The sequence below is a fragment of the Danio rerio genome, chromosome 19 (assembly GCF_052040795.2).
Source record: "Danio rerio strain M-AB ecotype USA chromosome 19, GRCz13ab, whole genome shotgun sequence".
NCBI lineage: Eukaryota > Metazoa > Chordata > Actinopteri > Cypriniformes > Danionidae > Danio > Danio rerio.
The window spans coordinates 495,001-521,089 of NC_141039.2; the positions used below are offsets into that span (position 1 = coordinate 495,001).

The following is a 26,089-nucleotide window of genomic DNA, read 5'->3' on the forward strand; positions in this document are numbered from 1 at the left end:
AGTTTAAGAAAAAAAGAAAATTTAGAAAATTTACAGTATATACATTACATAAATGTGGTCTAAGAAATATACATATGTAATAAAAAAATTGTAAACAATACAGTGACATTAAGGGCATATAGCAATGAGTGCAAAGTAAACCAGAGTTGTGCAGATAAAGAACAGTATAGTGCAAAAAGAACTTGTAAACATGATAATTGTGATAAAGTGACAGTGACATATTGGGAGGTAGTATATGTGTCTGCATAAAGTGACCAGTGCAGATGAGTGTGTGTGTGTGTGTGTGTGTGTGTGTGTGTGTGTGTGTGTGTGTGTGTGTGTGTGTCAGAGTCCAGAGGTGCGAGGGGAGGAGGTGCGTGGGGAGGGAGCGGGGAGCAGAGCTGGGAGAGAGTTCAGCTTCCTGACAGCCTGATGGATGAAGCTGTCTTTCAGTCTGTTGGTCCTGGCCTGGAGACTGCGCAGTCTCCTCCCTGATGGCAGCAGACTGAAGAAGCTGTGCATTGGGTGGGTGGCATCTGCTGTTATGCAGAGGGCTTTACGGGTAAGACGTGTGCTGTAAATGTCCTGAAGGGGGGGGGAGAGAGACACCAATGATCTTCTCAGCTGTTCTCACTATGCGTTGAAGTGTTTTCCTGCAGGATGCATTGCAGGTTCCAAACCACACAGTGATGCAGCTGGTCAGGATGCTCTCAATAGTGCCTCTGTAGAAGGTGTACATGATTGGGGCTGGTGCTCTTGCTCTTTTGAGTTTGCGGAGGTAGTAGAGACGCTGCTGTGATTTTTTGGCCAGTGCAGTGGAGTTTTTAGTCCAGGAGAGATCCTCAGTGATGTGTACACCCAGGAACTTGGTGCTGCTCACACGCTCCACAGTCGCACCGTTGATGGTCAGGGGAGCATGGAGAGTGTGCTCTTTCCTGAAGTCAACAACAATCTCTTTCGTCTTCTCCACATTCAAAAAGAGATTGTTGTCTCTGCACCACTCGGCCAGACGGCTCACCTCACTTCTGTAGTTTTCCTCATCGCTTTTGTTGATGAGACCCACCACAGTTGTGTCATCCGCAAACTTGATGAACAGATTGGAGTTGTGTGATGGTGCACAGTCATGAGTGAGCAGGGTGAAGAGGATAGGGCTCAGAACACATCCCTGAGGGGCCCCAGTGTTTAAAGTGATGGTGCTGGATGTGTTACTGCCGGCCCGTACTGCTTGTGGTCTTCCAGTGAGAAAATCCAGCAGCCAGTTACACAGAGAGGTGTTCAGCCCCAGCTGGAGCAGTTTTTGAGAGAGCTGTTGGGGGATGATAGTGTTGAATGCTGAACTGAAGTCTATGAACAGCATACGGACGCAGGAGTCTTTTTAATATTGAATTTTAGACCAATTATTGTATAATAATAATAATAATAATAATAATAGCAATAATAATAATTAAATTAATATTAATATTAGCAATAGGAAAAATCAAAGCAATAATAGTAATAATTATGATAGCAATAAGAATAATAACAGCAACAATAATAACAGTAATAATATTAATAATAATAATAATAATAAAGACTGAACTGGGGTTTAATATTATAATTCTGTTAGTATCATCATTTCTATTCTCATGAATAACAGCAAACATTATAATACAGCGTATATTTCACATCACTTCACTTAATCAGGTTTTTCTGCTGAGCTGATCGACTGTGGAAATAATCAGATTTCACAATCACACGACCTTCGACCCTGAATCCTGCAGTCAATCTTTAAACAAACTGATGATAACATATCAGCCAAATGAATGCTCATCAATAAAGAGCTCAAGCTTCGCTGACATCTAGTGGTGAACAATCAAATACAGAATAAACTTAGCATTTTGATAAACTATTATGGAGAAGATGATGATAATAATAATAATAATAATAAATAATAATATTAATAATGATAATAACAACAACAACAATAATAATAAAAATAACTATAATAATAATATTAATAATTATAATAATAATAATGATGATAATAATAAAAAACAAATAATAATAACAATAATAATAATAATAATAAATAATAATATTAATAATGATAAAAATAACAACAACAATAAAATTAATATTAAAAACAACAACAATAATAATAATAAAAATAACTACAATAATAATATTAATAATAATAATAATAATATTAATAATAACGATAATAATAATAATGATAATAATAACAATAACAATAATGATGATAATAACAATAATAATAATAATAATAATAATAATAAAAAATAATAATAATATAATAACGACAATAATAAGAAGAATAATAAATAATATTAATAATGATAATAATGACAACAATAAAATTAATAATAAAAACATCAACAATAATAATAATAATAAAAATAACTACAATAATAATAATAATGATAATAATAATAATAATAACGACAATAATAAAAATATTGATAATAATAACAATAACAATTATGATAATAATAACAATAATAATAATAATGATAATGATAATAATAATAATAATAATAATAATAATAATAACAATAATAATAATATAATGATAATAATAAAAATAATAATAATAATAATAACAATAATAACAATAACAATAATAATAATAAAAATAAAAATTACAATAATAATAAAACATTTAATGAAGATAACTAAAGTAAAATCTAAACCAAAAAGCAAACTTGACTGAGGGCTGTGAGCCGAATATAATATATATTATATAAATTATATTATATAAATTTCAGTATAAATTTCCAAATGTTATGTTCAATTGGGAAAGCCACTCTGTTAAAGGCTTTCACCCTAACCACCTCCCATCATTCTCCCTGTCTTTTCAGATGGGATGGTGGGCCAAATCGAAGATTACCATGGGCACTACTTTGGGCATTTCTGATCTAAACAAATCATCAGTAATTTAGAATCTCAGTCATGAAACAATGAGGTGCGAAATATTAATAATTTATTAATAAATGTCAGTATTAAACATCCTGATGGTCATCATGTAAGAAACAGTAAACTCTCAACAACAATCCTTCATCTCATCCATCAAACACACAGATTTTCTGCAAAATAATCTTATTATTTCACTTTTCAGTTATGAAAATATTCTGTAAATTAATCTGTAAATTGAGTCTTTGCCCAAAAAATATGTAATAAGTTATAATTTAAACATTCATACAGTTTACATTTAAATTAATAATTCATAAAAACAAAACCCCTGAATTAATCTTACATTACATAAATCATAAAATTCCTTTATTTACATATCTATATATTGCATGTTTGTGCTGATCCCTGCTCCCACACAACCTACACCAAATTACAGAAAATAATTAGGAAAAATTAATAAAATATCCCTGAAAACTGACACCAGGAGGTGTGTAATAGAGTTCCTCATGTTTAGAAATAAAGCAGCCTTCGTCCTATATTTACTGTATAAACATAAGCCGGTTTAATAAGCAGTTTTGGCTTTGATTTGACACGTTTATGTTCGTCATCGTCCATTTGCTGAAAGATATCCAGCAACTCTGGTCTCTTTAACCTTCAGCGGTTCCTCCATCTGACCTTCAGTAGAGCTTAACACACACAAGACGATCAGAATATCCCCTGGTTAGTGTGTGTGAGAAGTCACTTAAATCAGCTGATTGGTGTTTTACACACACAGCAGAAAGAGTGTGTGTGTGTGTGTGTGTCTGTGTGTGTGTGTGTGTGTCACATGATGAACATTTGATCATATGCTGAGTGTGTAATGGTGAAACTCTCACCAGTGGCTCTGTTCAACATCTATTAAATACCCTAGATAGACAGCATATCAAGGCATCATTGGAGATTTAATTGATGCCCGTACCAAGAAAACCTCGATTAAAATGATTATTCATCAATATCTGTGGAATATGCTTGGAGTTTCAACTATGCTTTATAAATAATCAGGGGTCGCCACAGCGGAATGAACCGCCAACTATTCCAGCATATGTTTTACACAGAGTATGCCCTTCCAGCTGCAACCCACACACACACACACACACTACGGCCAGTGTAGTTGATCAGTTCTCCTATAGCGCATGTGTTTGGACTGTGGGGGAAACCGGAGCACCCCGAGGAAACCCACACCAACACGGGGAGAACATGCAAACTCCATACAGAAACACCAACTGACCCAGCCAGGACTCGAACCAGAGACCTTCTTGCTGTGAGCCCACAGTGCCACCTGTATAAACTTGTGTATGGCTTTAATGTTGTCTGTGTGTGTGTAGGGTTGAATGTGGCTCACTAGTGAGGGCTCAAGTGTAGTGTAGCAGATGGAACACTGTATGGGTGTGTGTAAGTAATTAGTGAGGACTTTATTTGGGTCACTAGTGAGGGCACAGCTGTAGTAATGATGACTTTTGTAGAGGCAGATGTGCTCACTAGTAGAGAGTTCTCAGTTGTAGTGATGATGTCTACCTAGGGACGGATGTGGCCACTGCCAAGGGCTTGTTATCAGACATTAATAAGGGCTCTGTTGTGATGCTGTCAATGTAGGGATAGATGGGGTCACTAGTGAGGGCTCAGCTGTAGTAATGCTTTCTATGTAGGGCTGGGTGTGGAGACTAGTAAAAGCTCTGTTTTATTGATGCTGTTTATGTAGGAATAGATGAGTTCACCAGTAAGGGCTCTGCTGTAGTGATGCTACCTATGTAGGGCTGAATGTGGTCACTAGTAAGGGCTCTCTGCTGTACTGATGCTATCAATGTAGAGGGGGATGTGCTCACCAGTTAGAGGTCTTCTGTACTGATGCTGTCTTTGTAGGGCTGGATGTGGTGACTAGTAAGGGCTCTGCTGTCAATGTAGTGCTGGATGTGCTCACCAATAAGGGCTCTGCTGTACTGATGCTATCTATGTAGAGCTGGTTATGATCACTAGTAAGGGCTCTGTTGTAGTAATGCTGTCTTTGTAGGGCTGGATGTAGTGACTAGAAAGGGCTCTGCTGTATTGATGCTGTCCATGTATGGCAAGATGTGCTCACTAGTAAGAACTAGAGTGCAAGATGTGCTCACTAGTAAGGGCTCTGCTGTAGTAATGCTGTCTATGTAGGTCTAGATGTGGTCAGTCGTGAAAGCTCAGCTATAGTAATGCTGTCTGTTTAAGGCTGGATGTGCTCACTAGTAAGGGCTCAGCTGTAGATATGCTGTCTATGTAGGGAGCTTCTCTCAGGACTTGTTGAATGCCGCCAGGATGGCCCAGACGATCTCCTCGGCGGGGCTGGACACTCGGCTGCTCTCCTGGTCCGGGTCGGCTTCCAGCAGGGTTCGAGAGCGTGTCGATGCTAGCTCGTAGCGCTCATCGGGCAGCGAGGACAGTGCGTTTTCCAGCACGTCAGACACATGTGCTAACAGTAGCAGTGCTAGCATGCGGTGGCTAATGCGTCGTGAGTCGTTGGTCCAGCGATCTAGAAGGCTGTCCTGAACCCGCTGCAGCAGTCGCTCCTTCTCTGTGCGGTCTGTTAGCGGGTGTGTCGTCATGTCGAACAGCAGGAAGTTCTGCTTCTCCGTGGTCAAAACACCCTTCTCCACCAGACTCTTCGCTAAACGCTCGCGCACGTTACGCATCTGGAAGTGCATCTTCATGGGGTTCCAGGTCTCACCTGAAAACACACGACACACATCACATACCGGGGCTGGTACTGTAAAAAAAGGATTAGCTGGCTAACTAGTTTAGTTTGCACCAGTCCTGGGTAGTTTGGTTCCATGATGGTTCAAGTTATGCTCACAATACTGTCAGATTATCTTCTCGTTATTTTCTGGGTATGTTCAGCTTATATTCAGGTTATGTTGAGACTGTGTTCAGTTTATACTCTGGCTATGTTTAGTTTAGGTTCTAACTATGTTCTGGCTGTGTTCAGTTTATGTTCTGCTTATGGTCAGTTTATGTTCTGGTTATGTTTGAGCTATGGTCAGTTTATGTTCAGACTATGTTCAGTTTATGTTCTGGTTATGTTCAGACTATGTTCAGTTTATGTTCTGGTTATGTTCAGGCTATGTTCAGTTTATGTTCTGGTTATTTTCAGTTTATGGTCTGGTTTTGTTCAGGCTATGTTCAGTTTATGTTCTGGTTGTTGAAGCTATGTTCAGTTTATGTTCTGGTTATGTTCAGTTTATGTTCAGGCTATGTTCAGTTTATGTTCTGGTTATTTTCAGTTTATGGTCTGGTTTTGTTCAGGCTATGTTCAGTTTATGTTCTGGTTGTTGAAGCTATGTTCAGTTTATGTTCTGGTTATGTTCAGTTTATGTTCAGGCTATGTTCAGTTTATGTTCTGGTTATGTTCAGGCTATGTTCAGTTTATGTTCTGGTTATTTTCAGTTTATGGTCTGGTTTTGTTCAGGCTATGTTCAGTTTATGTTCTGGTTGTTGAAGCTATGTTCAGTTTATGTTCTAGTTATGTTCAGTTTATGTTCAGGCTATGTTCAGTTTATGTTCTGGTTATGTTCAGTTTATGTTCAGGCTATGTTCAGTTTATGCTCAGACTATGTTCAGTTTATGTTCTGGTTATGTTGAAGCTATGTTCAGTTTATGTTCAGGCTATGTTCAGTTTATGTTCAGGCTATGTTCAGTTTATGTTCTGGTGATATTCAGTTTATGTTCAGGCTATGTTCAGTTTATGTTCTGGTGATATTCAGTTTATGTTCTGGTTATGTTCAGGCTATGTTCAGTTTATGTTCAGGCTATGTTCAGTTTATGTTCAGGTTTGTTGAAGCTATGTTTAATTTACATTCTGGTTATGTTCAGGTTATGTTGAGACTATGTTCAGTTTATGTTTAGGTTACATTAAAGCTATGTTCAGATTATGTTCTGGTTATGTTCAGGCTATGTTCAGTTTATGTTTTGGTTATGTTCAGGTTATGTTGGAGCTAAGTTCAATTTACGTTCTGGTTATGTTCAGGCTATGTTCAGTTTATGTTCAGGCTATGTTCAGTTTATGTTCAGGTTTGTTGAAGCTATGTTTAATTTACGTTCTGGTTATGTTCAGGTTATGTTGAGACTATGTTCAGTTTATGTTTAGGTTACATTAAAGCTATGTTCAGATTATGTTCTGGTTATGTTCAGGCTATGTTCAGTTTATGTTTTGGTTATGTTCAGGTTATGTTGGAGCTAAGTTCAATTTACGTTCTGGTTATGTTCAGGCTATGTTCAGTTTATGTTCTGGTTACATTGAAGCTATGTTCAGATTATGTTCTGGTTATGTTCAGGCTATGTTCAGTATATGTTCAGGTTATGTTTAGGTTATGTTCTTGTTATGTTCAGGTTATTATAAGGCTATGTTTAGTTTATATTGCGGTTATGTTAAAGCTATGTTCAATTTATGTTCAGGTTATGTTTAGGTTATGTTGAGGCTATGTTCAGTTTATGTTCAGGTTACGTTGAAGCTATGTTCAGATTATGTTCTGGTTATGTTCAGTTTATTTTCTTGTTATGTTCAGGTTATGTTCTTGTTATGTTCAGGTTATGTTAAGGCTATGTTCAGTTTATGTTGTGGTTATGTTCAGGTTATGTTAAAGCTATGTTCCATTTACGTTCTGGTTATGTTCAGGTTATGTTTAGGCCATGCTCAGGCTATGTTCTCATTATGTTATGTTCTGGTTATGTTGAGGCTATGTTCAGTTTATGGCTATATTCAGTTTATGTTCTAGTTATAGTCAAGCTATCAAGTTATATTTCTATAGTGTGTGTGTGTGTGTGTGTGTGTGTCTGACCGGTCAGCAGCTCTATCCAGCTGGCCATGTTCTCTGCAGGTTCAGTGTTCTTGATGTGTTTGAGAGCTTCATCCAGCAGCACATCTCCAGTGGGTGCAGCAGACTTCAACAACACCTGCAAATACACACAAAACAAACACATAGCGCTTAAAATAATGGTTTAACTATACAACAAAAAACAAAAAAATATAACAAAAAATCATAAAAAGAAGCAAATGTTTGTAAGGAAAATATTAAGTGACTACAACATTTTCTTTCTGTGCTAAAATTGTATTATTTTTATTAGAACAATGTCCTGTAGTTTCACATTAAAAAAGCTTCTGTTGCTGATTTAGTGTTAAACAAGTAAAAATCTTCACCTGCTAAAATAAATAAAAACTGGATTTACCAGTTCTTCACTAGCAAAAAACGCCAAAAAAACACATTTATATATATATATAAATTGATGAAAAGTGCATAAATGAGATGTTTCTATGTTAGCCTGCAGACTCTTATTCCAGCATGATTTCCTAATCTAAACTGAAACTAAATATTGAATTGAGGGCGGGGTTTATTTTAAGCACCACCTCTCATCTTTCACCAACAGTCTGAGAGGCGTGGCTATGCATATTTCGCCCAATCGAACTGCTGTTCCAGTGTAGGAGTAGACGGGCAGGTTTTGGTTGAAGATTAACAAAACAAACTGTGAATTAACTGGAATAATTCTTCACCCTAAAACTAACCATGTGCGCTAGCAGAGTAAATATGGTAAACCGCAGACTTCAATGATGATGATGATGATGTAAACGGAGTAAAAAGCAGTCAAACACCGGTTGGGCCGGTTTGGTTTGGGAACTGCTGCACCTCTCAGATGAACATGAGATACAGAAATGCAGTGAGCTGTGGACTTTATAATTATTAACCGTGTTTAACCCGTTCACAGAATATCCCAATGGTGTTCCTGGAATGAGTTTATAACAGCTTTATTAAGCATCTGCGAAACTATGAATATAAACATAACCATGATTGTGTTTGCGTACACACTGACAAATGATAACAGTGTTGCCGGCAGCTAGATCTCGGTGACTCTCACATGGTCGCCCGCTGAAGCTAAGCAGGGCTGTGCCCGGTCAGTACCTGGATGGGAGACCACATGGGAAAGCTAGGCTGCTGTTGGCAGTGGTGATAGTGAGATCAGCAGGGGGCGCTCAACCTGCGGTCTGTGTGGGTCCACATGCCCCAGTATATTGATTGCGACTCTATACTACTCAGTGAGCGTAGACGAAATGGTAAACCCGGACTCTCATCTCGTCATCATGCTCGTCTGCCGTGGTGGATGAGGAGATTGCCACCAAAAGTGTGTAAAGGGTTTTGAGTGTCCAGAAAAGCGCTATATAAATGAAAGGAATTATTAGTTATTTTATATTATTGTTTATTTTTATTACTTTTATTTATTTATTTATTTTTAATAATTATTTTTTCGTGGTTTTTAGCTTTAATGGATAGGAAAGTATTGACAGGAAAGCATGGGGAGCAGAGAGAGGGAAAGGATCGGCATAGGACCGCGAGGTGGGAATCGAACTTGGGTCACCGTGAGCACCGGAGTGTATGTGTCGACGAACTAACCACTTCACCACTGGCACCGACATTGTTTATTTTTAGTTCATGCTTTTCCTTTTAGGCAATTCCCCCTTGTGAGCAGCAGGTGTCCTCAGTGTGCAGTTTGTAGCACATCTGACCAGTGAATCCAGCTCTTGTAATCAAGCTAATCTAACAGTGAATCTTACGATGGCAATCGGTGTTGTAGTGAAATGAAAACAAATTAATTTTCCCCAGCATGTCCAAATGAGGAAACAAGAAGATGCTGGAGCTTTGATGGAAATAGGGTGGGTTAAAATTACACGTCTACTTGTTTCAACTGAGTTTAAAGTCCACAAAAATTTCGTATTGTGACGCAGTGCTGTGTTTGGGTCGTCACCTTGCGCTCCAGCAGTTTCCTCCGCCGGGTCCCCTGGGGTTCCAGCTGAATGCGGCCCCGCAGCCCCAGCTCTACCAGCATACAGCTGCGCAGACCTGACGAGATGCTGTCGTTCCAGAAGGACGTGTAGCCCTGCACAGCAACACACACACACACACACACACACACATTACAGATTAAATATTACACACACATTTACCATATAAACCTATAACATATTACACACACACACACACACATTAAACGACACACACACAACATATTGCACATGCACAACATTACACAAATATTACACAACATATTACACATTGCAGATGACATACAAGTTGCACATATTACACTCACTCAAACACACACACACACACACACACACACACAGTTTTTAATGTTATAATTACTTGGTAACAAGGAAGTTTGCGTACAGATTGAACAATACAGCAGACAGACACACCTGTAGAGTTCACAGGACTAAACACACACACATACACACACACACACACGCATGCACACACACACCCGTCTGTCAGAATATTCCATTATCTTCCAAGTAGTTTCTTTAAAATCTAAACTTTCATTTAGTTCACCTTTTCATTCATCCATCTACAGTATCTAGTCATCAAAAGTCCATCCATCCATCCATCCATATAATCATCAATTCATCCATCTGTTTAACTATCTATCCATTCTATCCTCCCTTCCTTTTTCTGTCCATCAGTCATCTTTACATTTATCCATCAGTCTATCATTCATCTAAATATGTTCATCTGTCCATCCATCTGTTTGTCAATCCATACATCCAACTATATGTATCTATCTATCCATCAATCCATGTCCATCCATCCATATATCCATTTATCTATCCATCATATCCATATAACCATCCATCCATATATCAATCAACCATATATCCACCCATTCATATATATATATACACACACACACACACACACACACACACACATTCATCCATCCATACATACATACATACATACATATATCCACCCATTAATACATTCATTAATCCCCATATCCATCCATATTTCAATCCATTCATTCATCTATACATATTTATCCATATACCCATCTAATCATACATTCATTTATCCATTTATCAATCCATCCATTCATCTATCCATCATATCCATCCATCCATCCATCCATCCATCTATCCATCCATCCATCCATCCATATATCCATACATTCATTCATCCATACATCAATCCATCCATTCATCTATCCATCCATCCATATATTCATTCATCCATATATCCATCCATATATCAATCCATCCATTCATCTATATATCAAATCCATCCATCCATCCGTCCATATATTCATACACTCATACATCCATTCATTCATTCATATACTCATCCACCCATTCATCTATCTATCTATCCATCCATACAGCCACCCATTCATACATTAATCCATCCATCAATATATCCATCCATTGATACATTCATTCATCCATATATCCATCCATCCATCCACCTAGCAGATGAACTCATGATTATTGTGTCTGATATTCAGCAGTATGTGTGTGTGTGTGTGTGTGTGCGTGTGTGTGTGTGTGTGTTCTGTAAATCTGCACTCAGTCACTGTTGCGTTTCAGTCTTATTGTGTTTTCTGGTCAAACTCGACTCCACTGACGGAGGCTGAGCAGCTGAACTGGTTAAACCTGCTCAATCCAGCAGAACAGCACAGCACTAACACCACTGATACTGTTCCTATAGTCAACCGACCTGACACGTATACAGCACTGCACATGTGTGTGTGTGTGTGTGTGTGTGGTGTGAGAAAGTGTATATGTATATATATATACACATATATCTGTGTGTGTGTGTTCATATATTAAAGTGAGTGTGTGTGAGAGAGTGTTCCTATATCTCTGTGCCTATATATCAGAGTGTGTATGCGTGATTATGTGAGTCAGTATATACATATTCATGTGTGTGTTTCTGTTTATATATGCGTGTGTGTTTGTGTGTTTATGTGAGTGTGTATGAACATATAGATGTGTGTGTTAGCCAGTGTGTATGTGAGTGCGTATATACATATAGATGTGTGTGTGCATGTATGTGTGTGAGCCAGTGTGTATGTGAGTGTGAAAGCAAGTGTCTATATTTGTTTTTATGTGAGTGTGTTTACACATATAGATGTGTGTGTGTACGTGTGTGTAAGTTATTGTGTCTGTTTGTGTTCATGTGAGTATGTAGATACATATAGATGTGTGTGTATATGTGTGTGTGTGTGTGTATATGTTTATGTGTGTGTTTATGTGAGTGTCTATATACATATAGATGTGTGTGTGTGTGTGTGTGTGTGTGTGTGTGTGTGTGTGTGTGTGTGTGTGTGTATGTGTTAGCCAGTGTGTATATTTGTGCATTTATGTGAGTGTGTAGATACATTTAAATATGTGTATGAGCATGTTTGTGCCTTTGTGTGTATAAACATGTGTGTGTGTGTGTGTGTGTGTGTGTGACCTCTTTATCTTTGAGTCCCAGCAGCAGGATCTCCTCCATCAGTGTGAGTCTCAGTGTTTTGCAGTCGGTGTCCTCTTCTTCTTCTTCCTCCTCTCTCTTCTTCTCCTCCTCTTCCTCAGCGTTGCTCCATCTCTCCGCTGGAGGCTCCGATCGACGGTTACGCTTCGTCAACGTGGTCATTTCCTCCAGCTAACTCAAATATACACACACCACATTACACACACACACACACACACACACACACACACACACACACACACACACACACACACACACACACACACATTAAAGACTCAGTTCACCCAAACATGAACATTACAGAACTTTTCAACTTTTCTTCAATTTTTGAGTGAACTGACCCTTAAACATGCCTCTGATCATCACCCAGACACTTTAAGCACATTAATAACTGCTAACTAATATATATTTATTACAATTACAGTATATTAATTATTCAAAGCGACTTACAGCTTCCAAAGTCAGATTGCAGCAGGTAGGAGCTCAGCTTACCCTTACTGGTACTCATTTATCATTACACACACACACACGGAAGTTAAATAAACACGCTGAAATAGCTTTCAACTCACCACATTTGCCTTTTTTATTAAAATAAAACGTCCAAAGACTGATTTTGTTCTTGAGACTGTGTTCACTTCCTTGTGTTTCTCGCCAATTGACTAGACAAGTGCAAGGCTCACCTGCGGACACGCCTATTTCTATCCATCCAATCAGGATGCGCTTAAGCGTCTCTATGCCTGCGTCACCCGGATCCAGGATCCATTTACACACCTTTAAAATTGAGATTACCGTGTCTCCTATTTGCATAAAACGTATCAAAAAGTGAGGATACAATAGATATAATGTGTATTTATCATAGTGCACGTAGGCCTACAACGAAATTTAAGTTTTATAAATATAAAATAAATTAAAACATAATACATTTCATTTCATATTCGCACTTCTGGCTAGATGCTAAATGTATTGTATTAAGAAAGAGATTAATATTTGAACATATTATTTATAAAATTGTTTACTTATAAAATGCATATTTATATTATAATAATTAATTTGGAGGACAAAAAACAGTAAATAAATAAATACGCAAATAAACAAATAAATGAATACATAAATCTACAAATTCCTGCATAAATAATAAATTAATAAATTTTTTTAAAATAAATAAATAAATACGCAAATAATTTTATTTTTTATTTATTTATTTTATTTATTAATTAATTTATCAATTTATTTGCATATTATTTGTTTTGTTTGTTTTTGCAGGTTCTGTCCTCCATAGAAACCTGCAAAAACAATTAATAAATAAATATGCAAATAAATGAATAAACGAGTAAATAATTTTATAAATACATGCATAAATAAAACATTAAAGGAAAAACCTAATTAACTAAATAATTAAGTAAATAAATCCATATATTTCTTTATAAATTAAGCATTAAATAAATAAATACACAAATTAATAAATAAATGAGTAAATAAATCTATAAATCCCTGCATAGATAAAACAATAAATAAATAAATAAATAAATAAATAAATAAATATCCAAATGAATGAATACATAAATAAATAATTAATTCCATCAACCCCTGATTAAATAAAACAATAAATAAATACGCAAGTGAATACATAAATGATTAAATAAATTCATAAATCCCTGCATAAATAAAAAAAGCAATAAAAAATCGCAAATAAATAAATTAATAGAAAAATTCAAATTCCTGCATAAATAAATACATATAATTAATCCATTCTCTTCTCTGTTTTCGTTATATTTAAATTTGATCTTATAACATTAAAAATCACTTTTCATTGTCTATTTTATCTTTAAAAAGTTAATTTGACCTTCTAATAAATCTATAAATCTCTGAATAAAACACTAATTATTGTTGATTTTTCTCTACTTCTAATGTGTACTATCTAAAAAAAATTATGTAAATGTCACACTTTTCCACCAGTGTTTTGTATAGTTATTAAAACATGAACGTGTATTTTGAAAGCTCTAATAAAAACAAAAATATACAAATAAACAAACAAATAAATAAATAAATAAATAAATACGTACATAAATAAATCCTTTGACCAACAGCTCCCTCTGGCGGCGGTTAGCAGGTAAAGCGCATTTAACTGACACCTTTCTGTGCCAAAGCAGCTCACAGGAACTGTTGATGAGTTAGTAATTTTTATATTTGTACATGTTTAGTCAGATGAGGCCTGCGTTTAAAGCAGTTTAAACAACCATTTATTATGAGCAAGGTGCGTTATGTAATCAGACTGCGCTGTCACTGGCCGCCTTCACTCTGACCCCGCCCACCCTGATAACGTCAGATGCGTCATTCGCCATTTTGCTGTTAAGGGAATAATATTGCTCCATTCATACTGCAATTTCCGCTGTTTCTGCACCGAAATCGCGTTATTATTGAGGGAGGAGCGGCTTTATTTCCAGCGTTTGTGCTGCGGGAATGATGTCAGAGAATCCGGACGATCTGGAGCTCGAGTCTGAAGAGAAGCAGGTACCGTTACTGTGATAAATGAGGGGGGGAACACAAACGCGACACGCTTTAGAGATAAACATTCAATTTAAAACCCTGACGTAAATGGAAATTTGCTGTTGTGTAAGGAATAAAAAGAGTCGTGATTTAACAGGTCCCGAGTGTCACTCGCGGAGATCACGCCCACGCTCAGAGTAGATTTTCGCTCTGATTGGTGGATCAGTCTGTCAGTCAAACAGATTGTGAATTCCCATTGGTTGGCGTTTGTTGTTATGCTGCATACACGTTCCCTCTATTGTTTAGTGTTGATATTGTTGGATTTTAGACTCTGCAGGTGAACACTAGTGTAAAGAAATAACTAATATTAACCATAACGTAGTTCTACAGTTAATCATTTACATTACAAAACGCTTTTGTAATATGCATTTTTAAAAATGTTTACATATTAAAATATGCATTTCAATAACTTTCTAGCACAGAAAACTTAACACTGAATGAAGTATGGTTCAAAATGAATGTTTATATATTTATTTTGACACATTAGAGGGGATTTTGGGAATGTTTTATACCTCCATAATTTAGAAAATGCCTAGAACTGACAGAAAAACACTATTTTTGTCAAACAAAATGTAGTATATAACCAGGAAAATGATGTATGAATATATGTGCTTATGTTATAATGTTCAGAATTTAGATTTGAATAAATCTGTAAAGCCGTATATTTATAGTTCAGTGCATTTTTGGGAAAATATGCATTGTAGTGCTGTGAAATCAACAGTAGCTTTATATGATGCATGAATGCATGAAAGATGTGTCTTACAATAATATATTTAGAAAATTAAAAGTGTTTTAAGCCCTCATAGACCTGCACATAAATACACACATATGGATGAATCTGATTTATGATTCCATATTTCATACAGTGTGAACTGAAGAGCGGATGTGTGTATTTACAGGATTCTCCAGAGAAGACCTGTAACCCCATACTGTCCGAAGAGGCCAAACTGAAGGCCAAATATCCAAGTCTGGGACACAAACCCGGCGGTTCAGACTTTCTGATGAAGAGACTACAGAAAGGAGTGAGGACATGATTTTGCAAAGTTGTAAATAAAGATTATAGGAGCAAATTTGACCTTCATACGTCAACATTTGATGTCTAATCCAGTATTACTTTCAGTTTGATTGTATGTTAATGTGAATTTTGCTTTCGTTTTCATTTGTCTAACATTAGTTTGTTTAATATTTTAACTAAAGTGTGCATTCAAAAATGCAAATGTGGCTTGTTTTAGATTGTAATTTTAATTTTAGTTTGACTAAACATTTAAAAACTTTAAAAACGAAAAGGCTTTTTATTAGCTTTAAATGTCCACGTTTATCATAATGTTATATCATAATGAGAAATGCTGTATTTATTAAGCGTTCATTCACAGCATCTTCTCTAGAGAAGTGAAGAAACATATGAATAAGAACATGTGAATATAAAAGCAACTCATGATTCTGTGATGCTAAAGCATTATTGATGTAAACAGCAGTGTTCTGCAATACATTACAAACACTACATTACATTATGAGCAATATTTAGTTTTTAAATGCAAGTAACACGTACATTATTCAGGCCAGTATATTTCAGGCCACTTAATATAAAGTGTGACTGAATTTTCATCTGATTTCTGCTTTTTAATGTCATAAATTTGGCTTTCTATGGCATCTTGTGACTTAAATAAAATGTCTGTGATGCTAAAAATCACAGGTAAAATCTAAATATTAATGATGTGAAACGGTCCTGTCTTGTGTCCAGCAAAAGTACTTTGATTCGGGCGATTATAACATGGCGAAGGCGAAGATGAAGAGCAAACACGTGGTGCAGAGCGCAGCCGAGAAGAGTCTGGTGACCGGAGACCACATTCCCACACCACAGGACCTTCCTCAGAGGAAAAACACCATCCTCACCAGCAAACTGGCCGGATAAACACACACACACACACATACACACACATATTTAAACTCAGACACAAACACACACACACACACACACACACATATATATATATATATATATACACACACACACACACACAGATACAAACAAGCACAAACATACACATGTACACATAGACAGACACATGCACAGAAACACACACAGACACACACACACGTGAACTTAGACACAAATGCACACACAGAGAGAGACAAACACACAAACATATACTGTAAACACACATATATATATATACAAAAACACATAGACATATACACACACTGACAAACAGAGACACACACTTTTAAACACAGATACAGACAAGCACAGACATATACACACACTCACACATACACACAGACAGACACATACACACAAACACAGAGATAAACATACACACAGGCACAATACACAGACAGACACAGATACAAACATATACACAGACACAAGCATGCACATACACACACACAGACGTATACACACACAAACACACACACACACACACACACACACACACATATATATGTTGATTTTGGTGGTTAATGAGGATTCTTAATGTGAATTGTCACTAGATTATAGATATCCTGAACACGAACATCTGCAACACTTCATTTTCATCTCACAGAGCTTTAAGCATTTTGAATTAGGAGGACAGAAAGGCGAGTCCTCATAAACCACCTCTACATTGTAATACCTACAGGTCACACCCTTGTCATTTTATGTATGTGTGTCCTCGTAAACCACCAAAACCAGCACACACACACACTTAAACACACACTGTAGATATGCATCAGTCGGGGTGTGTAGGGCTGGGCGCTGTGACGATATTCATCCTGAATGAGCCAACCATGAAACATGATGCAGAAACACACACACACACACACACTCCGCCAACACACTGCTGCTCAGGCATTCACTGCTCATCAAGGCTGATCAGAGTACAGTAAAAATACAGACAAATTATCAAATATTATTATGATTTAGGGCGTCACAGTGGCTTAGTGATGTCACACAGTCGCCTCACAGCAAGAAGGTCGCTGGTTTGAGTCTCGGCTGGGTCAGTTGGTGTTTCTGTGTGGAGTTTGCATGTTCTCCCCGTGTTGGTGTGGGTTTCCTCCGGGTGCTCCGGTTTATTCCACAGTCCAAACACATGCGCTATAGGGGAACTGATCAACTACACTGGCCGTAGTGTGTGAATGAGTGTGTATGGGTGTTTCCCAGTACTGGGTTGCAGCTGGAAGGGCATCTGCTGTGTAAAACTATGCTGCAATAATTGGCAGTTCATTCCGCAGTGGTAAATAAGTCAAAGGCAAATGAATGAATGAATGATTTGAGCTTGACGGTGATATTTCTCTCTCATTATAGTTGTTTTCTTCTTGATTTTTCCAGACAAAAGTGTTTACTTTGCTGGATGATGTCATACTGTGATATATATTATTACCTGTAAGCTTATGTAAGATTCTGGTCATATCGCCCATCCCTACAGGACTCCACATCACACACACACACACACTCTCTCTCTCTTTATGTGCTTTGCTGTACTGTGTGGAGCTGAACACACACCTTTATGAACTGAAAAAGCACATGAAGGAATCACACACACACACAAAACACACATAAACACATTCATACTGACACACACACAGAAGCACATATTTAAACTGACACACACACACACACACACACACACTCCCGCTGCTGGTCTTGTTAAAGCTGCTAAATCACTGGACTGGACAAGTCTCCTGTAAATAATGTCTGTTCCTCCTCCCTCGTCACAGCATCATTCCAACACTGCATTACTCAGTTATTCATCTTTATTACTCATTTCACTGTATGATGATGTTCAGGTCTTTAAATCATGGTTAAAAATGTGCTGAGTTTTATTCAAATCTACAAACATGAAAACTCCCTGATGCACAAACACCACGTTAACATATAAATGATGTACTATATTATATAAATCATGATCAATAGACATAAATAAATCAGCACACATAGACTTCAAACAGTCTTATAGTTACAGTGTAATAATATAAAACGCTCTTGATGGTCCTAACTTTATTTTCTGTACACAGAATATAGTGTTATTTTGATTCTGAAGCTGCAGGAAGATGTAAATGTATTAATATTAATGACTGGACGTGACAGAAATATATGTTTATGATCTAGAAACTGGAATATTGGAGCAGAGAATTTTATGCTAGTATTTTAAATAAACTTTTACATCACGTTTAACTGCTCTGAGGTCTCCTTTGCTCGTGTGATTATCACAACATTCTTGTGTATGACATATATGTATGTCACTCTTATATCTCAATAAGAAAGGGTTATTTGCATTTAAAGATACCAATATGTAAATTAAATACATAGACTTACCAAGGGTGGCGCAGTGGTTAGCCTAGTGGCCTTAGAGCAAGAAGGTCTCTGGTTTGAGACCTGGCTGGGTCAGGAGTTTGCATGTTCTCCCCATGTTGGCGTGGGTTTCCTCCGGGTGCTCCGGTTTCCCCCACAGTCCAAACACATGCGCTATAGGGGAACTGATCAACTACACTAGTAGTAGTGTATGAGTGTGTGAATTAGTGTGTATGTGTGCTTCCCAATACTGGGTTGCAGCTGAAAGGGCATCCGTTGTGTAAAATGTTTGCTGGAATCATAGGCGATTCATTCCACTGCAGCGACCTCTGATTAATAAAGGGACTAAGCATACTAGTAAATATTTTAGTAAATAAACAACTGCGTGTGTGTGTGTGTGTGTGTGTGTGTGTGTGTGTGTGTGTGTGTGTGTGTGTGTGTGTGTGTGTGTGTGTGTGTGTGTGTGTCCACTAGAGGCCGCTATTGACAATTATATTAATTTTATTTTTAATGCTCAGATTACAGTTTAGTGCACACAATTAAATGGTAGTAAATTATTTATAATTTAGTAATTTCAGCTGTTTTATTTGTTTTTTTTTTTTCCTTTCCAAAAAAAAAAAAAACAACTTCAAGTAGAAATTTAACATTTCAATAATAATAAACATTTGGGTTTACAGTTTGTGTTTTCAATTACATCCAGGTAAGTAAAAACATAATAATAATAATAAAATAAAACCTATATTTTTAGTGTTTAAGTGCTTACATAGTGTGTTTTTATATCACATTTATAAATTCTTAATACTAATTATAAATATTTAATCCACTCACTGCACTTCTCATCATCCCTATAGTTTGAGAAACTCTGTTGTAATGAAAAATACATTTCTATGTTGACATAAAATACTTGAATAGCCGACGTTGTCTTTGATCTTTGCTCTTTTTACCCAAAAATGTGTATGTTTAAGACCGGTTATCTAAAAATCTGTTTTAAAATCGCACATAATAAGATGAGTAAACATTAAATAAAGTGTATATTCTCACTGTTCAAGTGTTTAAATAATTTCTTTTACATTAAATTTAAAAAGTTAAAGTTAATTATCAGTCTTTAACTATCAGTCTTCAACCTTGAGAAACTGTAATGTATTTTATATGTTGCCTATATGCCTATATTTATTTGTCTTTGCTATTTTCCCCCAAATTTGTATGTTTAAGAAAGATTATCTAAAAATTAGTGCATTGTGCAAGATTAAGTGACATAATATATGTGTGTTGTGTATATTTATTATCTTCATAAACATACACACATGCTGACATATATTTGAGAAAATGTATATTTATATTTAGATATCAAATACATAAAACAAATTATATATTCATTTAAATATCTACAGTTGAAGTTGAATTATTAGCCCGTTTATTTATTTTTCTCAATTTCTGTTTAACGGAGAGCAGATTTCTTCAGCGCATTTCTAATCATAATAGAGTTAATAACTCATCTCCAATAACTGATTTATTTTCTCTTTGCCATGATGACAGCACATTAGATATTCTTCAAGACACTTCTACACAGCTTAAAGTGACATTTAAAGGCTTCACTAGGATAAAGTTAAGGTAATTAGGCAAGTTACTGTATAACAGTGGTTTGTTTTGGAGACTATCGAAACATATCTTAAAGGGGCTAATAATATTGATTTAAAATAGGTTTTAAAAAATTAAAAACTGATTTTATTCTAGCTGAAATAAAACAAATAAGACTTTCTCCAGAAGAAAAAATATTATCAGACATACTGTGAACATTTCCTGAATCTGTTCAACATCATTCGGGAAATATTTAAAAAGAAAATCAAAGGGAGGTAATAACTCTGACTTAAACTCTATGTAACTTAATAGTTTTGTATAATTAATTTTTTTAATGTATGTTTGTGTATCACATACACATTATATATATATATATATATATATATATATATATATATATATATATATATATATATATATATATATATATATATATATATATAACACACACACACACACATAGTAAGTTAAAACAAACTTTAATATTGGTTGGCCAACACTAAAAACTGTTTAAATTGTACATAATACAAACCTGAAAATGAACAACTTAGATTGCCACACAGTCTGCAGTTTTCATCATGTAACTGTAATCAGTAAAATACAATTACTGTCTGTGTGTGTAGAGTTCATATGATAACACAATCAGACGCATTGTGTGAAGTTCTCCAGGGTGTGTTAGTATTCATACTGACTAATTATTTCACCAGTCTGACTCACACACACACACACACACACACACACACACACACACACACATACACGCAGCTCTGTTTCCACACTGTATATTCTCATCAGCTCATCAAAATGACCGCATATTTGACCAGAACATTACAGAAAAACCCTGACATCTAGAAAACTGTTCCAGCCGAAAACAGAAAACGAGAACAAGAAGTGGAAATTCTAGAACGGAGGAGGAAACACCATATTAGGACATGGGCGGAGAAAAGACACCAGACAAGAGCTTTAAAAGCGTCAGCTTTACATCTACTTCCGCTTCACTCAGTTCAGAGTGTCGACCAACAACAAGAGCGGCAACCTTAAGCTTAACCTTCGCCATTTAAGTGAACCCACTTCGAAGCCTCAGTTTTAATCTTTTACTCTTTAAGTTTATTAATCTTCTATTTGTAATCAGCGATTGAAATATGGCTCTGAGTTTGGATTTTAGGCGAACGGCCACGATGAGCTTCTTCGCGCAGGGCGTTCAAACTCCGACGCTAAAGACGTGCGTCGAAGACGAACTGGACGGATACACTGAGGAGGAGGAGGCGCCTCTGAAGCGGCTTAGACCGGGTACAAACGGCCTGAAGGGGCTGCAGCTGGACGGTCGATTTGTTTCTGCGACAGACGGATCTCTACCGACCACCCCAGATCCGGAGGAGCTCGACTACGCCGAACTGGAACGCGATACTCGGCAGCTCTTATTGGATTTTTACCGCACACACACGGGAATGTGTCCGGTAGACCGTAAACTCCATCACGCCATACCGACGATGAAGCGAGTGGTCGACAATATTCTCGTGAAGCACCAGATCGCATACAAAGGTAAGAATCGCGCATGCGCAGCCGCCCTTCAGTTAACAAAGCTACGCGCAGAGTGATTGTGGTGCAGTTGTTTGGTGTATTTGCACATTCAGATGAAATCTTAATTTATTTTACTTTTCTGAATTCATAAATCACAACATTAGCCAATTGCTATTAAAGTACAACACTGTTCACGGTTTTGTTTTGACGTCATACTTGCATGCTAATTCAGACCGAATATTCAAAATAGCTTTGGGTGAACTAACTTGTATAACTTAGTGAGCGTGTCAAGTTTATTTATTGTTTAAAAGTGAAGCATTGTGCCAAATATAAAACCTACTTTACCTCAATCACAAAGGGACTTCATTTAGGCTGTACATAAAATATAAAATACTCTTACTGAAGACTTATATTTGTTTGGTTTGTATACTTTAGTTATATTTAGTTGGGTTTTTTAGTTATATTTTAGTTTATTTAGCATGTTCTACTTATTTAAAGAGAAAATTAAGCCAGAAATGAAATAAGTCTTCATTTACATGTTTCAATCCTGTCTTCGTTTCTCCTTTTTCATGAACACAAAGACATTTCAAATAAACCTGTAACCATTGACTTCCATTGTATTTGTTTATGCTACTATGAAAGTCTATGGTTACAGGTTTTCAGCTTTCTTTAAATTATGACTTATGTTGAATGCAATACAGAAGCTCATAATGCTTTATAACCACTCTAAAGTGAGTAAATAACACATTTGGGCTGAACTGTACCTTTAAATTGAGGCATTGTGTTTATTCTGGTGAATGGACGTCAGCAAATGTTTGTTTCTCGCCCTCGGATTTTCAGGAGGTTTTTTTCACTCGGGTTTTTTTATCTGGTCAAACCGCAAAGTTCGTCATTGCGATTCTCAGAAGTTCCGCTTATCAGGCGCAAGCAGCAGAGGCGGAACTGACCCATACAGGCGGAAGCTGGAACCGTTTAACACCAGAAAACTCGATTACTCTAATGTTACCTAACAAAACAAAGGTAAATACATTTATATTGCGATATCATCGATTGTTTAAAGCAGCCAATGATCTGTCAGTTAATCAAAAGAGGGCGGTGGAAAGCAGCACACCCCTGTTATTTCCTCAACACACCCGGAAGTGTTTTTCCATTGAAGTTTTTTAGTATGCGTGTTTTGCAGCTTGAACCAAACCACATATTTGCAATAACATTACAAACTTTGATTTAAAAACTAATTAAAATATGCAAATGAGGTAACAGGTTGCAAATTAATTGGTTAATTGATTGTGAACTGTAATCCTATATAGCATTATGAATATTCAATTGTACCTGTTTTTAAGGCACTCATTAAAATGCTCTTATTACATGGTTATTACAAGACACTCATGACTTAACGAATTTAATTTACATTGTAATGAAGGTCAATGAAGATACCATATATGGTTATTCTGCCAATTAAGAGTTAAAGATGATGAAAAGATATAAAAAGTGTTGGCTGTACGTATAAAAACATTTATTTAAGTTTATTGCAAAACATTTCTACATTTAGTTAAGACTTAATTACACTGGTGCTAAAGATGGTGCAATATGATTGGTTGAATTCGCTGTAGAGCATCATGGGTAATGTAGTTTATCATGTGTTCCACTATTCAATGTTAAATAAGGTGAATTAATGTGAACGATCACCTGTAACAATGAATTTCCAACCTCAGAGCTCACAATAGTTTAAATAAACTAACGTTAAAATCAATTCTGTTGGATGAATTGGGTTTTATTACTGATTGGTATATCAGCCAATGATCTGCCAGTTATGAGCTGTCAATCAGAAGGAGGCGGGTAAAGTGGAACTGTGTGTGTGTGTGTGTGTGTGTGTGTGTGTGTGTGTGTGTGTGTGTGTGTGTGTGTGTGTGTATTCAATCATGACGTTTTGTTGTTTGTTTCTTCAGGAATGATCCAGCGTCTTCAGCTGGACTCTCAGCCGGCCTCTCTGGACTTCATCAGATGTATAGCAAGCACCATGTTTAAAGATGGCGTCACTAACTGGGGCCGAATCGCGAGTCTGGTGGCGTTCGGGGCCGTGGTTTGCTCTCGATTGAAGGAGCTCCAGCAGGATCAGTGTGTGGAGAGGGTGGCTGAGCAGATCTCCTCATATCTGACCTCAGAACAGCAGGACTGGATCCTCAAAAACAAGAGCTGGGTGAGGAATCCCACACAAACTGCACAGCATCTCGATTATCCCTATATATCAGTATCAGGAGAACCCCTTTATAATTGATTTTAATTCATTTAACTCTTTTTGAGTTGATTTAAACCAATGTAGTTGTACATTTTTAACATAAATAGTTTATAAAAGCATCATGTAGTTTAACTAAACTCGTTCTCATCATGAATTGGAGTAGATGATGATGTTAAACACACACACACACACACACACACACACACACACACACACACACACACACACTGACGTCAGCTGCTCAGATTATCCCAACACCTCACGCACATTACCATTGCTAATGTCTGTCTGAGAGGAAAATCTCACTCACAGGAGATAGGAACAGCTTGTATTTCTTCAGTTGCATAATTCAGTGCTGTTCTCGTGTGTTTGAACACACACACACACACACACGTGAGTTCATTCAGCAGTGACACTGATCTCCAAAGCTCATGTATCGGGCAGATAAACCACCATTAAGCTCATCTGTACACTTGTTTCCATTACAAGTCTGTGTAATGATTGAGCATTATTTTGTTAGTGACGGTGGAAAACTGTTGTGAAATGACGACATCTCCGTCAACTAAAACTATAATCATCCTCTAAACCTTGACAACATGCATGGGCTTTACTTGTACACCATTAATGCACAGCTAATACACATTTTAGTCATAGTAAAGCTTTAATGGAGAGTCAATCAGTGAGTTTAGTCACATCTTGTCATTTATTTATCAATTTCTGCTGCACACTCTGTTGTTTTGCATCTGATATTGCTCCAATAATTCAAATAATTCACAAAAATCTCTATCTTATTATTGTTCACACCTAAAATCGTCATTTTAAATTGGTCTGATTTGATTTGTAAATGAAAAATTGCTAAATAAGTACAAAATGAAGCATAACTCAATTAGTTTTTCGCGATCTTATCCATTTTATTTTATTGTAATATAATTAAATGGGGTTTTTTTTTTGGGAAACCGATGCTTCCGTTTCAGTTTGTGCATCTGTAAATGCCAATATGTGCATTTATTTCTGGAGCGTAATGTTTATCGTTCTTAAATTGGTATTTCAGTGAATCTGATGTGCTTCAGTTAATGTGAAGAGCAATAGCAGCTTGACTAGAGTCTCCATTACTGACGTTCCCGCTCTGTTTCTCCTCAGCATGGGTTTGTGGAGTTTTTCCACCAGGAGGATGTAGAGTCTGTTGTCCGTCATGGTCTTTTGGCGCTGGTCGGATGTGCCGGTATCGGTGCCGGTCTGGCCTTCCTCATCCGGTGAGAGAAAGCAGAGGATCATGGGACTTTTCTTCGCTCTGCTCTCACCGAGGCGCTTAGAAGTGTTACAAAGAGAATCTTCCCCTGCGCCGCTGTACTGACCTGAGCCCCGCTCACTCGCAGCACACGATTGGGCTCGCCGTCGGTCAAGAGAATAAGAACATTGGTTTTATTTTTATAATAAAAGAACTATCTTTACCTACTCATTTGTCTGCATTGTTTGATTTCATGTGTATTGGTCATTGTTGATGTGTAAATCTACTGGAGTTTCTGTTTCACGGCAATATTCTCGTGAAGCACCAGATCGCACACAAGGGTAAGAGTCGCGCATGCGCCATTTAGTCAACAAAGCTACGCTCAGAGTGAAGTTGTTTGGTATATCTGCACATTCAGACGTATTCAGTTCAGAAAAGAACTCTAAATTGAGAAATAATAAAATTAGCCAATGGCTATCAATGCACAACATGTTCACGGTTTTGTTTTGATGTCA

The 26,089-nt window shown here is 36.6% G+C and overlaps 3 protein-coding genes across 7 annotated transcripts; 2 read left to right on the plus strand and 1 right to left on the minus strand.

Moving 5' to 3' along the window:
- Nucleotides 1–2,942: 2,942 nt before the first annotated feature.
- Nucleotides 2,943–12,862, minus strand: golph3l (golgi phosphoprotein 3-like). 4 transcript variants are annotated; one of them, XM_088651396.1, is made up of 5 exons: nucleotides 12,764–12,862; nucleotides 12,174–12,366; nucleotides 9,688–9,819; nucleotides 7,731–7,845; nucleotides 2,943–5,623 (listed from the first exon to the last, which is right to left on the minus strand). In XM_088651396.1, exons 2-5 carry the CDS (start codon nucleotides 12,351–12,353, stop codon nucleotides 5,190–5,192), a joined length of 861 nt encoding a protein of 286 aa, XP_088507522.1. In that variant the 5' UTR covers nucleotides 12,354–12,366; nucleotides 12,764–12,862; the 3' UTR covers nucleotides 2,943–5,189.
- A 1,653-nt stretch (nucleotides 12,863–14,515) lies between these two features.
- On the plus strand, nucleotides 14,516–18,894 carry ensaa (endosulfine alpha a). Of its 2 annotated transcripts, none has more exons than XM_087294862.2 (3): nucleotides 14,516–14,702; nucleotides 15,638–15,760; nucleotides 16,480–18,894. In XM_087294862.2, the coding sequence occupies exons 1-3, from the start codon at nucleotides 14,652–14,654 to the stop codon at nucleotides 16,648–16,650; spliced, it is 345 nt and encodes a 114-aa protein (XP_087150988.2). In that variant the 5' UTR covers nucleotides 14,516–14,651; the 3' UTR covers nucleotides 16,651–18,894.
- A 2,829-nt stretch (nucleotides 18,895–21,723) lies between these two features.
- Nucleotides 21,724–26,062, plus strand: mcl1a (MCL1 apoptosis regulator, BCL2 family member a). Its single transcript, NM_131599.1, is given in 3 exon segments — nucleotides 21,724–22,131; nucleotides 24,057–24,307; nucleotides 25,487–26,062. Coding segments are annotated over 3 exon segments (768 nt in total). The 5' UTR covers nucleotides 21,724–21,731; the 3' UTR covers nucleotides 25,604–26,062.
- The last annotated feature ends 27 nt before the right edge of the window (nucleotides 26,063–26,089 follow it).

Excerpts from the sequence above, each read along its gene's own strand:
- ensaa (XM_087294862.2), top strand. The coding sequence starts at position 14,652 with ATGATGTCAGAGAATCCGGACGATCTGGAGCTCGAGTCTGAAGAGAAG. Across the intron at positions 14,703-15,637 it reads TCGAGTCTGAAGAGAAGCAG|GATTCTCCAGAGAAGACCTG; the intron begins GTACCGTTACTG and ends GTGTATTTACAG. Across the intron at positions 15,761-16,479 it reads TGAAGAGACTACAGAAAGGA|CAAAAGTACTTTGATTCGGG; the intron begins GTGAGGACATGA and ends TCTTGTGTCCAG.
- golph3l (XM_088651396.1), bottom strand. The coding sequence starts at position 12,353 with ATGACCACGTTGACGAAGCGTAACCGTCGATCGGAGCCTCCAGCGGAG. Across the intron at positions 7,846-9,687 it reads GGAAACTGCTGGAGCGCAAG|GTGTTGTTGAAGTCTGCTGC; the intron begins GTGACGACCCAA and ends GTGTATTTGCAG. Across the intron at positions 5,624-7,730 it reads CTGGATAGAGCTGCTGACCG|GTGAGACCTGGAACCCCATG; the intron begins GTCAGACACACA and ends GTGTGTTTTCAG.